The 18103-nt window shown below is 38.1% G+C and overlaps 2 protein-coding genes across 2 annotated transcripts; both read left to right on the forward strand.

Moving 5' to 3' along the window:
- The first annotated feature begins 1033 nt into the window (after positions 1–1033).
- On the forward strand, positions 1034–1972 carry LOC113893507 (olfactory receptor 6C2-like). Its single transcript, XM_027543458.1, has one exon. It carries the CDS (start codon positions 1034–1036, stop codon positions 1970–1972), a length of 939 nt encoding a protein of 312 aa, XP_027399259.1.
- A 13147-nt stretch (positions 1973–15119) lies between these two features.
- Positions 15120–16058, forward strand: LOC113893717 (olfactory receptor 6C2-like). The gene has a single exon (XM_027543590.1). It carries the CDS (start codon positions 15120–15122, stop codon positions 16056–16058), a length of 939 nt encoding a protein of 312 aa, XP_027399391.1.
- Positions 16059–18103: the final 2045 nt, after the last annotated feature.

The following is an 18103-nucleotide window of genomic DNA, read 5'->3' on the forward strand; positions in this document are numbered from 1 at the left end:
CTTCAATTGAATAGTTTAGTGTTCCATTTTAATTTATAGAATGCTTTTTTACCATATCATTTCTTAAAAGTTTGTGTGTGATCTGTAAATTATAATCTATGCATTGAACATTTCACACGCCACTTTGATATAATATTTTGCCACTGGAGGTAGCATGTTACAGAAAAAATTGTTATCCTTTACTTTTCTCCTTTTCATTATGATTATCATATTTTGTCTATATACAGTGTCAGTTCCATCAGATTATGTTATGAATTTTGCTTTCAACAGATGTTTCAAAGGATTTGTATAGTATGGTATTTCCCTATTTGTTTTTAAATGTTCAGTAGGAAACTACAATTAAGCCATCTGAGGCTGCAGTTCTCTTTGTAGAATAATTTAAATATGTATTTGGTTACTTTGGGCTTCCCTGATGACTCAGATGTTAAAGAATCTGCCTGCAAAGCAGGAGATCTGGGTTCAATCCCTGGGTTGGGAATATCCCCTGGAGAAGGAAATGGCTACTCACTCCAGTATTCTTACCTGGAGACTTTCATGAACAGAGGAGGCTGGTGGGCTACAGTCCATGGGATTGCAAAGAGTTGACACAATTGTGTGACTAACACTTTTACTTTTCACTTGTTTACTTTAATGTTAAAAATAGAACTATATAGGTTAGATATTTAATCTTGCATTAACTTTAATAAATTGTATTTTTCGTAGAATTCACTCATTCATTCAAGTTGCTGAATCCATTTAGCAAATTTTTTCAAAACATGACATTTTTATCTTTTCAATAGCTGTATAACTTATATTGATGCCATACCTCACATTTCTGATAAATTCCATCTTTTTTTTCTTTCAAGATCAGTCTCAATGACAGTTTTATCCACGTTATTAATCCTCTCCATGAATCAGCTTTTGATTATATTCATCTTGTCTCTTGTTTCTGTTTTCTATTCCATTGATTTTTTTAAATTACTTTTTTTTATCTATTTGGATACCTTCTCTTAGACTTTTTACATATAGATTACCTAAAACATCAAAGGTGGTCATGAGAAATCATACAGTCATAACAACATTCATCTTGTTGGGACTTACAGAGGACCCACAGCTGCAAGTTCTTGTTTTCGTCTTCTTGTTTCTTACTTACCTGCTGAGCATTACTGGAAATCTGACTATTATCATTCTAACATTCCTGGATTCTCATCTTAAAACACCTATGTATTTTTTTCTTAGAAACTTCTCCTTCTTAGAAATCTCATTCACAACGGTCTGTATTCCCAGATTCCTGTATAGCATATCAAGTGGGGACAATTCCATTACTTATAACGCCTGTGCTAGTCAAATATTTTTCATTGGACTTTTTGGGGCCACAGAGTTTTTTCTCCTGGCAGCCATGTCTTATGACCGATATGTGGCCATCTGTAAACCCCTTCATTACATGACCATCATGAATGGTAGAGTCTGCACCATCCTTGTGTTCTGCTGCTGGATCTCTGGGCTGATGATCATCATCACACCACTCAGTATGGGCCTCCAGCTAGAATTCTGTGACTCCAATGCCATTGATCATTTTGGCTGTGATGCAGCTCCTCTTTTTAAGATCTCATGCTCAGATACATGGTTCATTGAACAGATAGTTATAATTTGTGCAGTGGTGACATTCATCATTACATTGATAGGGGTTGTTCTTTCTTACATGTATATCATCAGGACAATTCTAAGATTTCCCTCTGCATCACAGAGAAGAAAAGCTTTTTCCACCTGTTCTTCTCACATGATTGTTGTTTCCATTACCTATGGCAGCTGTATTTTTATCTACATCAAGCCTTCAGCCAAAGAAGAGGTGGACATTAACAAAGGGGTGTCTGTGCTCACTACATCTGTTGCCCCGCTGTTGAACCCTGTTATTTATACTTTGAAGAACAAGCAGGTGAAACAAGCTGTCAGTGACATAATCAAAAAAATTGCATTTTTCTTACACAATTAAGAGCATACTGGATTTAAACCATCAGATAAAAATAATGTATTGCTTGCTTAAACATTTTTCTCTGGAAATCCTAATTGTGAAACTACTTAGAACAAATTACTTATCCCTCTCTGTAATCTCAATCAAAATGATTTATGTCATTAAAAGAACATGAGAATTTCTCAGAAACAAAATCTTCCTTCACCTCTCACTACGTTTTTCTAATATTATTCAAAAAAAGAATTGTATACCATGTTAAATATATTATCTATGATTCCTGGGAAAATTTCAGAACAATAGTTTTGCTGGACTCCTTTAACTTGCATTTGTATAATAAATACACTCTGGAGAAGAAAATGGCAACCCACTCCAATATTCTTGCCTGGAACATTCCATGAACAGAGAAGCCTGCTGGGCTCTACAGTCCATAGGATCACAAAGAGTCAGACACAACTGAGGAATTTTCACAATCACACTCAATAAATATGCTGAAACATGTGACATATAGGAAGAAATATTTCATCTTTGTTTAAAGTATTAACAAGATAAACATTAAAATAAAAGAACTCAAAATAGGCTTGTCAACTAAATCATATTGTAAGCCAAACATGAAAATAAATATCAAACATCTGAAAACAAAAATGATCCACAAAATATACGAGAGTTTACTTCAAGAAACAGGTGAAATTTTTAAACCACACCTGTATAACAATAGCGTGTTAGCACTCATACACACATGTACACATAAAAACAAAAAGAATAAAACAAAAATTAGTACTTTTGCTTCCATCTCTGTCAGAAAAGGAGTTTGAAACCATATTTTCTTTCTTAAATAATCATGAAACTGAATTGAGTATATGAGAAAATTTTTGACAAGCAGCTCAAATTTCCCTCTATAAAAGGGAAATTATGTAAATGGACTCCACAATTAGCACTAGTTCAGTTCACATTATGAGACAGAGACTAAGCTCAACATGACTGTCTCTCTGAGTTTAGTTGTCAAGATCAGCTCAGCTGAAATGGTCAGTATCCTCCAGTCAGGCCTGCATTGAACTGGAATCTGGACACGAGTTCCTCTTGTGTCCTTGGCTGAGCAACTGACTAAACACATGTAGGGAAAGTTTAATCCATGTTCACCGGTGATAATGCTGAGCATTCGACAGAGATAGTAGAGGCTAAGCAGTACTTTGGCCACCTCATGCCAAGAGTTGACTCGTTGGAAAAGACTGATGCTTGGAGGGATTGGGGGCAGGAGGAGAAGGGGACGACAGAGGGTGAGATGGCTGGATGGCATCACCGACTCAATGGACGTGGGTTTGAGTGAACTCCTGGAGTTGGTGATGGACAGGGAGGTCTGGCTGTGCTGCAATTCATGGGGTCGCAAAGAGTCGGACATGGCTGAGCGACTGAACTGAACTGAACTGAAGCAGTCACTGGGCTTGGACTTTTGGCCCAGCCAAAGTAAACAGCCCTTGTGAATAAATGTCTCCTCAATGATAGGATTCTAGCTGAACACTGGAAAAGCTACTTAGGAGTAAGGCCCACATTCTGGAGCAAGACACAGAAACTTAAGGCCTGAGGGTAGAATCTACCCACACTGGTTCTTATAAAAAAAGATTGTATATCTCACTATTTGCATGATATCTACGTCTACTTTTATGGCAGAGTTGAGTATTTAAAAGACACCTTTAGGGCCCAAAAAGGTGAAAATGTTTACTATCTGACCTTTTGCAGAAAATGTTTGTCCACCTCTGGTGTAGAATTCACTTTGCCATTTTTGTATTATTTGGGAAGAAATAATGAGAGGCTGGAGAAGGCAATGGCACCCCACTCCAGGACTCTTGCCTGGAAAATCCCATGGACAGAGGAGCCTGGAAGGCTGCAGTCCATGGTGTCACTGAGGGTCAGACACGACTGAGCAACTTCACTTACACTTTTCAGTTTCATGCATTGGAGAAGGAAATGGCAACCCACTCCAGTGTTCTTGCCTGGAGAATCCCAGGGATGGGGGAGCCTGGTGGGCTGCTGTCTGTGGGGTCGCACAGAGTCGGACACGGCTCAAGTGACTTAGCAGCAGCAGCAGCAATGAGAGGCAGTTTTCTCAGAAGTTGTTAATCTCTTCATCTTCCCAGATGTCTTCCAGGTGTAACTCTTAAACTTGACCAGCTAATAGAATCCAATTAGTCCATCCCCCTATATCTTCCCTTTTGCCAGTGAATTCACTTCAAAGTAGACTTTGAAACGACGAGAATTTGGGAAAGTCTGTCTATTTCGTCTAGCTGGAACTCCTATGTGTGCATGCTTAGTTGTTTAGTCACTTCTGCCTTTCATGTGACCCTGCCAGGCTCCTCTGTCCATGGGATTCTCCAGGCAAGAGTACTGGACTGGGCAGCGATTCCCTTCTCTACAGGATCCTGAGACTGAACTCAGATCTCCTGCATTGCAAATGGATTCTTTACTGCCTTAGCCACCAGGGAAGCCCAGAACTCACACTAACAACTGAAGTTAGAACCACTTCAGTGTTTTATAACAAATGGGAAACTCAATTGCTTTGCTACTTAATAGAAAATTTTGTTCAGCACAAAAAATTCTATAAATCTTGAATCTCATCCCAATCTTCCCTGGTGAAAAAGAAAACAGACTTATTTGCAACTCCCAAATGTGTATATGTGTAATTCATACTCAAGCCACAGGAGTGTTTGCCCTCTGCCTACTGAATTCTAGAGAAGGCCACCTGTATGAAATGCCAGTCATTTGGCTAAATTCTTTCATGTGTCATAAATATAAGACATTGTCCCTGAAGTTGGACAGTGTCTCTCAAATGCTATTTGGCTGAGTCATCACAAGTTGTGGTCTGCCCTGCATTCACATAAAAGTAGCCTTTCATTTTGGGATAAAGCCACCATTACCTGAAGAGACATAGGGTACAGAATATAAAATAAGTTCTCAATAAGTGTTGACAGGATAAATTAACAAGGGTGTTTTAGAAATTGTTTAAAAAAAAAAGTGATAGTGTTGTAGTGTACAAAAGAAGAAAGAGAATTCAATGAGGTTTGGGCCAGTTTATTTGGAATTGTGTCTATGTGCACACCCCTAGCTTTTTTCTTAAGGTCTCTCTCACCCTCTCAGTAGTGGAGAGGGTTGTCGTTACTGCAGTGGAGTTGGTTTTTCATTTATTTTCTGATTCCTATAATTGTAATTGGAGGAAATTCTTCCCAGGACCCTCTACAGATGTCCTCTTAGACTAAGGCAAACAAAATTGTGAACTGAACTGTCTACTGATCATCTATTTTTCTGTAGTTGAAAGAACTCTTTCTGGTACAAAGAAAAATGCTGAGTTTTTTTTCTAAAACAATCTATGAAGGTTATCCACCAAATCACATTCATTCTAATGATTTATTTTCCCACACTGAGATTACAAATATTTTTAACACATCTGGTAAAAAAAATATACCAAAGCCATAAATTGAAAAAATGTTTCTACCTAAAACTAAGAATGTCATGTATATAAGTGGTTATATGTGCAAAAATATTTATATAGGAAATTTAGAGAAATAATTTTTATCATAAATAGAAGAAATATAAATAAGTTTCTAAACTTACTAATTATTCAGTTCAGCTCAGTTCAGTTCAGTTGCTCAGTTGTGTCTGACTCTTTGCGACCCCATGAATCACAGCACGCCAAGCCTCCCTGTCCATCACCGACTCCCGGAGCTCACTCAGACACACGCCCATTGAGTCAGTGATGCCATCCAGCCATCTCATCCTCTGTCATCCCCTTCTCCTCCTGCCCCCAACCCCTCTAGCATCAGAGTCTTTTCCAATGAGTCGACTCTTCGCATGAGGTGGCCAAAGTACTGGAGTTTCAGGTTTAGCATCATTCCTTCCAAAGAAATCCCAAGGCTGATCTCCTTTAGAATGGACTGGTTAGATCTCCTTGCAGTCCAAGGGACTCTCAAGAGTCTTCTCCAACACCACAGTTCAAAAGCATCAATTCTTTGGCGCTCAGCTTGCTTCACAGTCCAACTCTCACATCCATACATGACCACTGGAAAAACCATAGCCTTGACTAGATGGACCTTTGTTGGCAAAGTAATGTCTCTGCTTTTGAATATGCTATCTAGGTTGGTCATAACTTTTCTTCCAAGGAGTAAGCATCTTTTACTTTCATGGCTGCAGTCAACATCTGCAGTGATTTTGGAGCCCCAAAAAATAAAGTCTGACACTGTTTCCCTATCTATTTCCCATGAGGTGATACCATGATCTTCATTTTCTGAATGTTGAGTTTTAAGCCAACTTTTTCACTCTCCTCTTTCACTTTCATCAAGAGGCTCTTTAGTTCCTCTTCATTTTCTGCCATAAGGGTGGTGTCATCTGCATATCTGAGGTGACTGATATTTCTCTCAGCAATCTTGATTCCAGCTTGTGCTTCTTCCAGCCCAGCATTTCTCATGATGTACTCTGCATGTAAGTTAAATAAGCAGGGCGACAATATACAGCCTTGACGTACTCCTTTTCCTATTATGAACCAGTCTGTTGTTCCATGTCCAGTTCTAAATGTTGCTTCCTGACCTGCATACAGATTTCTCAGAAGGTAGATCAGGTGGTCTGGTATTCCCATCTCTTTCAGAATTTTCCACAGTTTATTGTGATCCACACAGTCAAAGGCTTTGGCATAGTCAATAAAGCAGAAATAGATGTTTTTCTGGAACTCTCTTGCTTTTTCCATCATCCAGCAGATGTTGGCAATTTGATCTCTAGTTCCTCTGCCTTTTCTAAAACCAACTTGAACATCTGGAAGTTCACGGTTCACATATTGCTGAAGCCCGGCTTGGAGAATTTTGAGCATTACTTTATTAGCGTGTGAGATGAGTGCAATTGTGCAGTAGTTTGAGCATTCTTTGGCATTGCCTTTCTTTGGGATTGGAATGAAAACTGACTTTTTCCAGTCCTGTGGCCACTGCTGAGTTTTCCAAATTTCCTGGCAGTACTTTCACAGCATCATCTTTCAGGATTTGAAAGAGCTCAACTGGAATTCCACCACCTCCATTAGCTTTGTTCATAGTGATGCTTTCTAAGGCCCACTTGACTTCACATTCCAGGATGTCTGGCTCTAGGTATTAAGTGGTACTAATTATAAAGAAAGTTTAAAGTTATATAAATTTAGTTATTAAAAATATTAGATATCTCTGTATGTTGATAATTAAAGATGGACCCATGGAATTATCTAGGCCAGAATACTGGAGTGGGTAGTTCCAAACATTGGGAATGAAGTAAATTTATATATTAAGATGTTCAGTGAACTCATAAAAGTGATATTTGAAGAAAATAACACATCGATATATTAGAATAAAATCACAGAGAAAGCATCATTAAATGTGCTTATAAAGCAAACTAAATATAAGATATATGCACATGAATAAATATAAAGCATATGTAAACATATCCAAAAATATGTATTGAAAATTTTAATGAAATAGAATAATACCATAAATAAGTAAAGAAATACAATGAACCATGATAAACAACCTAAATGTCCATCAAAAATGAATGGATAAAGAAGATGTGGTACATATATACAATGAAATACTATTCAGCCATAAAAATAAATAATGCCATTTTCAGCAACATGGATGCAACTAGAAATTAATATACTAAGTGAAGTAACTCAGAAAAAGACAAATACCATTTGATATTACTTATATGTGGAACCTAAACTATGTCACAAATGAACTTATCTACAAAACAGAAACAGACTCACAGACATGGAGAACAGACTCAGTTCAGTTCAGTTGCTCAGTCGTGTCCGACTCTTTGCCACGCTATGAATCGCAGCACTCCGGGCCTCCCTGTCCATCACCATCTCCTGGAGTTCACTCAAACTCACGTCCATCAAGTCGGTGGAGAACAGACTAGTAGCTGCCAAAAGAAGATACAGTGGAGGATAGATGGAGTGGGAATTTGAGGTTTGCAGGTGTAAACTAGTGTATGTAGAATGGATAAACAACAAGGTCCTGCAGTATATTGCAGGAAATATACTCAATCTCCTGTGATTAACTCTAATAGAAAAGAATATATGTGTATGTAAAACTGAATTGCTATAAGGCAGAAATTAATACAATATTGTAAATCAACTTTACTTCAATTTAAAACAAAAAGTCCCATGAAATGTAAAAACAAAAGAATTATAAAGATCTGGGAAATATTTTTAAAACTATCAACAATAAGTTATCACATTTCCTTTTCTTTTGATAAAAGATTTTTTCTTTATTATTATTGGAATACTTGAAAATGAAAATGTTAGTCACTCAGTCATGTCTGATTCTTCGTGACCCCATGGACTGTAGCCCACCAGGCTCCTCTGTCCATGGCATTTTCCAGGTGAAAAAGTGGAGTGGGTTGCCGTTCTCTGCTTATACTGAAGCTAACCACCAATCATATTTTTACAGGATTAACAAATGGAAAAAATTGTGTTTATGATCTTACAAATTCCTAGAATAATATTGAAATAAAATAACAGAAGGCTGCCTTTTGTCTTGTAATCTGACACTAATCATTGCATACCTGGACTCTTCCAATGCTAATGTTATTTACAGGTACCTCTCTGAGGACATTTTCCCCAGGTCTGTGTTTCCTGCCCAGTCCCCAGAATCTATTACACAAGAGATTCATTAGTAATGTTTAAGACAGGACCACCAAGGATATGTTTCTTTGTTTCACTTAATTAAAGATTAGGTCAATTTTTTTAAAAGAGAAATTCTGCCAGTTTAGAAATATGTCCTCTGCCAGAAATAACAGAATATCAACTTTCCCAACAGCAGAAGGAGATCCCTACCTAGCCATTTAAACTACTGTTAGCTTTGCAGTTCCAGAGTAGATTTCCAGAGCTCATTGGGAGGTAGGTTTTCTATTGAAAAAATCATCTTGTGTGGATGGAGGATGACTTAGTGAAAAGTCTCCAACTTCAGAGCCCTCTGTGAGTAGGAGTCTGTGCTCCTAAGAATGGTCAGAGACCACCCACATCTCTCCCCGCCTCTCTCCCCACCATAAGATCTTCCTCGATGACTTTTTTTTTCACCCTTTGCAACTTTCGGATTCAGTGGACATCTGAGGTTACAACTATCAGAGAAGTATTTTTTTTAATCATTTTCTTTCCCTTTTCTGAACACTAGAACAATAGTTTCCTCTGAGGAAAGTATTTCTACAAAAATAACCAATATGATTTGTCATTTTAATATTTTATGAAAGGTTTCAACCACCCCTTATGAAGTGTGGCTTTTCAATATGAGTAGTAATTATAGGAGAGTCATTGATTAGCTATTTTTATGTATCAATATGATGAATTTCATCTAAATGAAGGGGAATTTTAGAAGGACACTCACCCTCATTTTAAACAAAAACTGTGTATAAATTATGTGAACTGTATCCCCATTGAGTGGTTTATATGCTTATGTTTCATCAGTTGGTGACCAAATTCTCTAATAGTCTTAGACATATTAATGGAAACCCAGTTTTTTAATATCTGTATCAATATCAGTGTCAATTAATTTCATGAGAGTATTGTTTAAAAGGCTGACTATGAGTTGCAGAAGAAAATAGTGGCATTTTTGGAAGACAAAATTAGTCTCTGTCCTCAGTACACACAGGCTGACTGTGGTGGTTGATACGGAGTCAGATAACATGGAGTTGTGCTGACAGGACTGAGGGGAGGTACCTGGGCTGCAGAGACAGTTCATTCCTGTCCCACCACCAGAAATGCTCTGGTGGCCCCTTTATGACCTTTAACCTGGTGTTGAGGTGAGGAGGTTAACTTTTAGGCAAAACATGCTCAGTACTTCCTTGTAATGGAAGCCTAGTTTAGGCCGCACTGGGGGACTAGGCACCAAGTAGGATCTTATATCCAACTTTCTTAGTGATAAGAAAAGAACTTTTTAAAACAACCAGGTGAAACTCCAAGTAACCATTTAATTGAAGCCTCTAAGCCAAATATTATCTTTTGATTCAGCAACATAGGAAGGTAACAAGGTATCCTGACAATGACTGAAGGATAGGAAATATTTGACTTAGCTGCTATGTAAGTTATCAGAGAAAAGGCCAAATATATAGTACTTTCTGGTCAAAGCAAAAAATTTCTAAATAGCTTTTTCTTTTAGTCCAGGACTAAATAGGACAGAAGTCTTTTATTATGCTGCCAAGTAGCAAAGAATGATTTTTATATTTTAATGACCTCATTTTTAAAATGAAAGAGAATGGACAACTGAGATTATATATGGTGTGTATTAAGTATGTGCATTTTTAGATCATTTATAGCTCAAGCTAAAATATAAAAGTATCTAATCAACCCTTGTTAGAAAAAAAAAGGGGGGGGGAACCTCAAGTGGAATTACATACTTAAAGGATGTATCATAAAAGAGAATGGAAATTTCACTATATGAAAAAACACACTCCTTGGTCTGAGTCAGAAGAGTACATCAAAATTTATGAATTTTAAAATAATGTATTTATTGAGCTTTCAATAAATGCTGAATGAGGTTAACTGCTGTGAAATCTTGATGAACAAGACAGAGCCCAGTCTCAATAAAATTACATTCACATATTTAGTTGTAACAGAGAAGTACAGTGGGCTAGAGGGGAAAAAGAGAAGCAGAGAATTTACACAATGAAGTTTCAAGAAACATTTTTGTAGGAAGTACACTAGCCAAAACTTGCTAAACTTGCAGGTATCAGTATCAGTTTAGTGAAGGGAAAAGCAGGGGTGGAAAGCTGGTAATGAACAGAGCTGTATCAGGAAACAGACTTCACTTAAACTTGTAGAGAGATGTCATTTTGGTTTGTGGAAAGCAAAGGTCCTTCTTTGGTGGAAGCACTCTAAAGAGTTGCTTCATAGGTAACATTCATTTCTAAACATGAACATCCTCATCACAGGAGTGTGTTATCAATGGGTCAAAAACTGCAAGCACTTCAGGTCCTATTAGTCAATATTATAATTTTGCCTTATAAGGTATAGACAAAATCCATGCAATTCACACATTTATGATTAACATTAAGACATAATTTAACTATAAACATTAATTTCAATGGATAGCCTATATAGTCATAGATGGCATAAAATGAACATCACCACAAAAATATTGCTGAAGAAGCACAAAGGATTGGTAGATATTGTACTAGACAAATGATGCGTGTGAAGAACTGCCCCCAACATACTGCCAGAAAGAAAAAAAGTGCTCTGCAACTGCTGTTCACTTTTCAGTTTTCTTTTTTATTTCTATTTGGTAAATTTTGTAATTATGAAAAACTTTTGTACTTAGAAAAGTGTTGACAAAATAGTGGAGCCAGTTCCCAGATATCCTTCACCCAGCTCTCCCTATTGGAAGCATCCTGCATAATCACAGCATAATTATTACCACTAAAGAATTTATACTGTGGGCAAATACTAATAACTAAAATACAGATTTAAAGATGGGTCTCGGTCACGGCCAGGCCAGGCAGGCAGTGAGGGCGCCTCCTCCATCACTGTCATGAGTCTGTGTGCACTCTCTGTGCATCCCGCGCCAGCGAGTCAGTGGCAGAGCAGCACACCGTCTCCTGCCAAGAGTTCCCAGTGCCCATGGCCTCAGCTCGCATGGAGCATCAGGTGACCCACTGTGGTAGGCAAGTCCACAGAGGCACAGAGAGGAGATAGTCTCAGAAGAGACAAAGATTCACTGAAAAAGATAATTAAGTAAAATTAAAATAAATTAAATACAGATTTTATTCAGAGTTTCCTAGTTTTTCCTCTAATGTCATTTCTCTGTTGCAGGATCCAATTCAAGTTAAATAATTGAAAAGGAATTGTCATTTGTCCTTGGTCTCCAATTCGTGTCTCATCCTGTCTCCCCTTGTCCTTCATGACCATGAAAGTACAAACAATTGAGGTTAAATTCCTCAGGATGGGTTTGTTCAGTTGCTTATAATAATTTTTTAATGTCATACAGCAGCAGGTAACTTGTTTATGTTCAGTTCAATCACTCAGTCACGTCCGATTCTTTGTGACCCCATGAACCGCAGCTCGCCAGGCCTCTCTGTCCATCACCAAATCCTGGAGTCTACCCAAACCCATGTCCATTGAATCGGTGATGCCAGCCAACCATCTTATCCTCTGTCATCCCCTTCTCCTCCTGCCCTCAATCTTTCCCAATATCAGGGTCTTTTCAAATGAGTCAACACTTCGCATTAGTTGGCCAAAGTATTGCAGTTTCAGCTTCAACATCAGTCCTTCCAATGAACACCCAGGCCTGATCTCCTTTAGGATGGACTGATTGGATCTCCTTGCAGTCCAAGGGACTCTCAAGAGTCTTCTCCAACACCACAGTTCAAAAGCATCAATTCTTCGGCGCTCAGCCTTCTTCACAGTCCAACTCTCACATCCATACACGACCACAGGAAAAACCATAGCCTTGACTAGACGGACCTTTGTTGGCAGAGTAATGTCTCTGCTTTTGAATATGCTATCTAGGTTGGTCATAACTTTCCTTCCAAGGAGTAAGCATCTTTTAATTTCATGACTGCAATCACCATCTGCAGTGATTTTGGAGCCCAGAAAAATAAAGTCTGATACTGTTACCATTCTTTCCCCATCTATTTCCCATGAAGTGGTGGGACCAGATGCCATGATCTTCATTTTCTGAATGTTGAGCTTTAAGCCAACTTTTTCACTCTCCTCTTTCACTTTCATCAAGAGTCTCTTTAGCTCTTCTTTGATTTCTGGCATAATGGTGGTGTCATCTGCATATCTGAGGTTATTGATACTTCTCCCAGCAATCTTGATTCCAGTTTGTGCTTCATCCAGCCCTGCATTTCTCAAGATGTACTCTGCATATAAGTTAAATAAGCAGAGTGAAAATATACATCCTTGATGTACTCCTTTTCCTATTTGGAAACAGTTTGCTGTTCCATGTCCAGTTCTAGCTGTTGCTTCCTGACCTGCATACAGATTTCTCAGGAGGCAGGTCAGGTGGTCTGGTATTCCCATCTCCTTCAAAATTGTCCACAGTTTATTGTGTTCCACACAGTCAAAGGCTTTGGCATAGTCAATAAAGCAGAAATAGATGTTTTTCTGGAACTCTCTTGTTTTTTTGACAATCCAGCAGATGTTGGCATTTTGATATCTTGTGCCTCTGCCTTTTCTAAAACCAGCTTGAACATCAGGAAGTTCACGGTTCATGTATTGCTGAAGCCTGGCTTGGAGAATTTTGAGCATTACTTTACTAATGTGTGAGATGAGTGCAGTTGTGCGGTAGTTTGAGCATTTTTTTGGCATCGCCTTTCTTTGGGATTGAAATGAAAACTGACTTTTTCCAGTCCTGTGGCCACTGCTGAGTTTTCCAAATTTGCTTGCATATTGAGTCCAGCACTTTCACAGCATCATCTTTCAGGATTTGAACTAGCTCAACTAGAATTCCATCACTTCCACTAGCTTTGTTTTTAGTGATGCTTTCTAAGGCCCACTTGACTTCACATTCCAGGATGTCTGGCTCTAGGTGAGTGATCGCACCATCATGATTATCTGGGTCGTGAAGATCTTTTTTGTACAGTTCTTCTGTGTATTCTTGCCACCTCTTCTTAATATCTTCTGTTTCTGTTAGGTCCATACCATTTCTGTCCTTTATTGTGCCCATCTTTGCATGAAATGTCCCCTTGGTATCTCTAATTTTTTGAAGAGATCTCTAGTCTTTCCCATTCTATTGTTTTCCTCTATTTCTTTGCACTGATCACTAAGGAAGGCTTTTTTATCTCTCCTTGCTATTTTTTGGAAGTCTGTATTCAAATGGATATATCTTTCCTTTTCTCCTTTGCTTTTTTATTCTCTTCTTATCACAGCTATTTGTAAGGCCTCCTCAGACAGCCATTTTCCTTTTTTTACATTTCTTTTTCTTGGGGATGATGTTGATCCCTGTCTCCTGTACAATGTCATGAACCTCCGTCCATAGTTCATCAGGCACTCTGTCTATCAGATCTAGTTCCTTAAATCTATTTCTCACTTCCACTGTATAGTCATAAGGGATTTTATTTTGGTCATACCTGAATGGTCTAGTGGTTTTCCCCACTTTCTTCAATTTAAGTCTGAATATGGCAATAAGAAGGACTTCCCTGATGGCTCAGATGGTAAAGCCTCTGTCTACATTGCAGGAGACCTGGGTTCGATCCCTGGGTCGGGAAGATCCCCTGGAGAAGGAAATGGCAATCCACTCCAGTACTATTGCCAGGAAAATCCCATGGACAGAGGAGCCTGGTAGGCTACAGTCCATGGGGTCACAAAGAGTCGGACACAATTGAGCGACTTCACTTTCACTTCACTATCACTTTCATGGCAATAAGGACTTCATGATCTAAGCCACAGTCAGCTCCAGGTCTTGTTTTTGTTGACTGTATACGTATATGACTAATTGTTTATGTAGTACTCATTAAACACTCTTTCTACCAGAGTTACAATGGAGGGAAAATTAGGTATTGATATAGAAACTTAAAGATAAATAGCAAAATGGAAAAGTATCAGTGATATTTGGATGACAATTCTGATACCAAAAGTAAAATATATAAAATGAAATAATTTCTTTGGTCATTGCAGTAACAGAAAACATTCAAGTACTGCACATGTGGCATATAGACTCTGTATAAAATGTCAAACTCAGCCATTTATTTGCATTTAACAGGAACCAAAATTTTAAGCAGCTTGTGAGTTCATTCAAACTTTGGAGTAGTAAAGAATCAATAGGAGAAAAATAACACTATAATAAACAAAAAAATCATGTCACATAGATGATCCTTTCTATTTCTATAACTAAATACATTTCAGGCAGTAGAAGACAGAGTTTGGGTGAACTGAAAAATAGACATTCAAGAGCATGCAAGGAGATCTAAAAATATGGACAGTAGAACCATCTTATTTCATGATAGTGAGGAGACTTATAACACACACTGAAAGACCTGATAATCCCAGAGTTATGATCAGTCATTGTCAAGTAAAAGAATAAAATGAATATTCATTGAATTGATTGGATTTTCTTTTTTACCCAATGTCCACGGGCTCTTAATTTCATACAAGTTAATTTCATACACTGGACTGAGAACACAGTCCAGTGTCACTTGACTTTGTGAGGAGCTTGAGAAGAAGTACAAGTCAGCAATGAGAAACCATACATCATTACCTACATTCATACTCCTGGGACTGACAGATGACCCTCCAATGCAGGTTCTGATTTTTATATTTCTGCTTGTCTCCTACTTATTAAGTGTAACTGGGAATCTGACCATCATTATACTCACTTTACTAGACTCTCGCCTTAAAACTGCCATGTACTTTTTCCTCAAACACTTCTCCTTTTTAGAAACCTTATTCACCTCAGTCTGCATTCCCAGATTCTTATACAGCTTATCAACTGGGGACAAAACTATTTCCTATAATGCCTGTGTCAGTCAACTATTTTTCATCTTCCTTTTTGCAGTAACAGAATTTTTTCTCCTGGCCATCATGTCCTATGACCGCTATGTGGCCATTTGTAAACCTTTACATTATGCAACCATCATGAACAGTAGAATCTGTGGAAGACTTGTTATTTGCTGTTGGATAGCTGGTGGGCTGGTTATATTTCCACCACTTTGCCTGGGCTTAAATCTGGAATTCTGTGACTATCACGTCATTGATCATTTTCTCTGTGATGCCTCTCCTATGCTGAAGATCTCTTGTTCAGACACATGGTTCATAGAACAGATGGTTGTTGCCCTTGCTGTGCTGACTAATATTGGGACATTTCTGTGTGTAGTTCTGTCATATATATACATCATCAAGACCATCATAAAGTTCCCTTCTGCCCAGCAAAAGATGAAGGCCTTTTCTACCTGTTCTTCTCACATGATTGTGGTTTCTATCACCTATGGCAGTTGTATCTTTATCTACGTCAAACCTTCAGCAAAAGATGAAGTGGCAATTAATAAGGGTGTGTTAGTACTTACTACTTCAGTTGCCCCCATGTTAAACCCCTTTATATATAGCCTGAGGAACAAGCAAGTGAAAGAAGCTTTTACTGACTTAATCAAAAGAATTTCAATGATTTCAAAGAAGTGAAAGAATGTTGAAATTAAGCATAATATATGAATTTAAAAAGAGCATTTGTCCTTAATGTCATAATCTCATTACTTAACTTATGTACCCTGGTCTATTGTCTGTTTATATTAACTTTCTCATACCACTGTTATTATTTAATCTCTGATCCAAAATCATCTTTTCAATGCCTGTTGAAATAAACAGTTGAAATAAACCATTTCAACTCCTGTTGAAAATAAACTGTCTGCAAGATGACATCTCATATCAAAAGAATATGAAATTAGATTTCTAGGAGAAGGGATTTGCCTAAACTCTAGTCTGGCTACGATTAATAAAATAACTATTAAATCTTGTGTGGGAAAAAAAATTGAATTCTTGAACTGATGGGAATATTAATGGAGTCATAGTATCCATTGTCTTGCTTTAAATGTAAACATCCAAAAAGCAGAAAGTGAAGAGGAACTCAAAAGCCTCTTGATGAAAGTGAAAGTGGAGAGTGAAAAAGTTGGCTTAAAACTCAACATTCAGAAAACGAAGATCATGGCATATGGTCCCACCACTTCATGGGAAATAGATGGGGAAACAGTGGAAACACTGTCAGACTTTATTTTTGGGGGCTCCAAAATCACTACAGATGGTGACTGCAGCCATGAAACTAAAAGACTACTCCTTGGAAGGAAAGTTATGACCAACCCAGATAGCATATTCAAAAGCAGAGACATTACTTTGCCAACAAAGGTTCGTCTAGTCAAGGCTATGGTTTTTCCTGTGGTCATGTATGGATGTGAGAGTTGGACTGTGAAGAAGGCTGAGCGCCAAAGAATTGATGCTTTTGAACTGTGGTGTTGGAGAAGACTCTTGAGAGTCCCTTGGACTGCAAGCAGATCCAACCAGTGCATTCTGAAGGAAATCAGCCTTGGGATTTCTTTGGAAGGAATGATGCTAAAGCTGAAACTCCAGTACTTTGGCCACCTCATGCGAAGAGTTGACTCATTGGAAAAGAGTATGATGCTGGGAGGGATTGGGGGCAGGAGGAGAAGGGGACGACAGAGGATGAGATGGCTGGATGGCATCACTGACTCGATGGACGTGAGTCTCAGTGAACTCCAGGAGTTGTTGATGGACAGGGAGGCCTGGCGTGCTGCAATTCATGGGGTTGCAAAGAGTTGGACATGACTGAGCAACTGATCTGATCTTATATCTCATGTGAGAAGAACAGGTAGAGCAGGCCTTCATCTTTTGCTGGGCAGAAGGGAACTTTATGATGGTCTTGATGATGTATATATATGACAGAACTACACACAGAAATGTCCCAATATCAGTCAGCACATCAAGGGCAACAACCATCTGTTCTATGAACCATGTGTCTGAACAAGAGATCTTCAGCACAGGGTTTCTTTATATGAATGTCACTAAGGATGACTAGGTCTTGTTGTCAGGTAGGGCCTCACTCACAATATTAGAAGTTGAATGACTCCTTACTAAGATAAATGAACCCTCTTCTAGATGATGCTTTATCTTCCAGCTAACAAATGTTCACATGGTAAGATCTTGAGGCTCCAGGGAGAGAGTAGAAGCAGACAAGGCCTCTGGAGTCCTAGGCACATATCCCTTCTACATCACACATTCTATTAGTCAAGAAAGTCACAGGACCAAGCAACATTCAAGGGAGAAATACAGAATCACTTGTGCATGAAGGAGCTGGGACACACACTGCAAAGGGTGCAGATACAGAGAGAGCAAGCCATCTTTGCTATCTAATTTCCACAGACACTATGCTTCTGCTAAATGTCATGAATTTCCAATCTATTTTGTCTCAAGTATTACTATTATTTAGTGTGCATATGAATCCCTGTGAAGACAAATATGATCAGTATTTTTTTCTAAAGAAATATTACTTGAATAAATCCTATATAAAACATGAAGGACTAAACTTTCAGAGAGAGAACATCTATAAAAATTCTAACTTTGAATAAGAATCATATAGAGAGAATGAGTATAATTTTGTGAAATAAAAAAAAGTTACTCATAACACAGTGTTCCACAATATCTTTTAATTTTAAAAT

Source organism: Bos indicus x Bos taurus, chromosome 5 (assembly GCF_003369695.1).
Source record: "Bos indicus x Bos taurus breed Angus x Brahman F1 hybrid chromosome 5, Bos_hybrid_MaternalHap_v2.0, whole genome shotgun sequence".
NCBI lineage: Eukaryota > Metazoa > Chordata > Mammalia > Artiodactyla > Bovidae > Bos > Bos indicus x Bos taurus.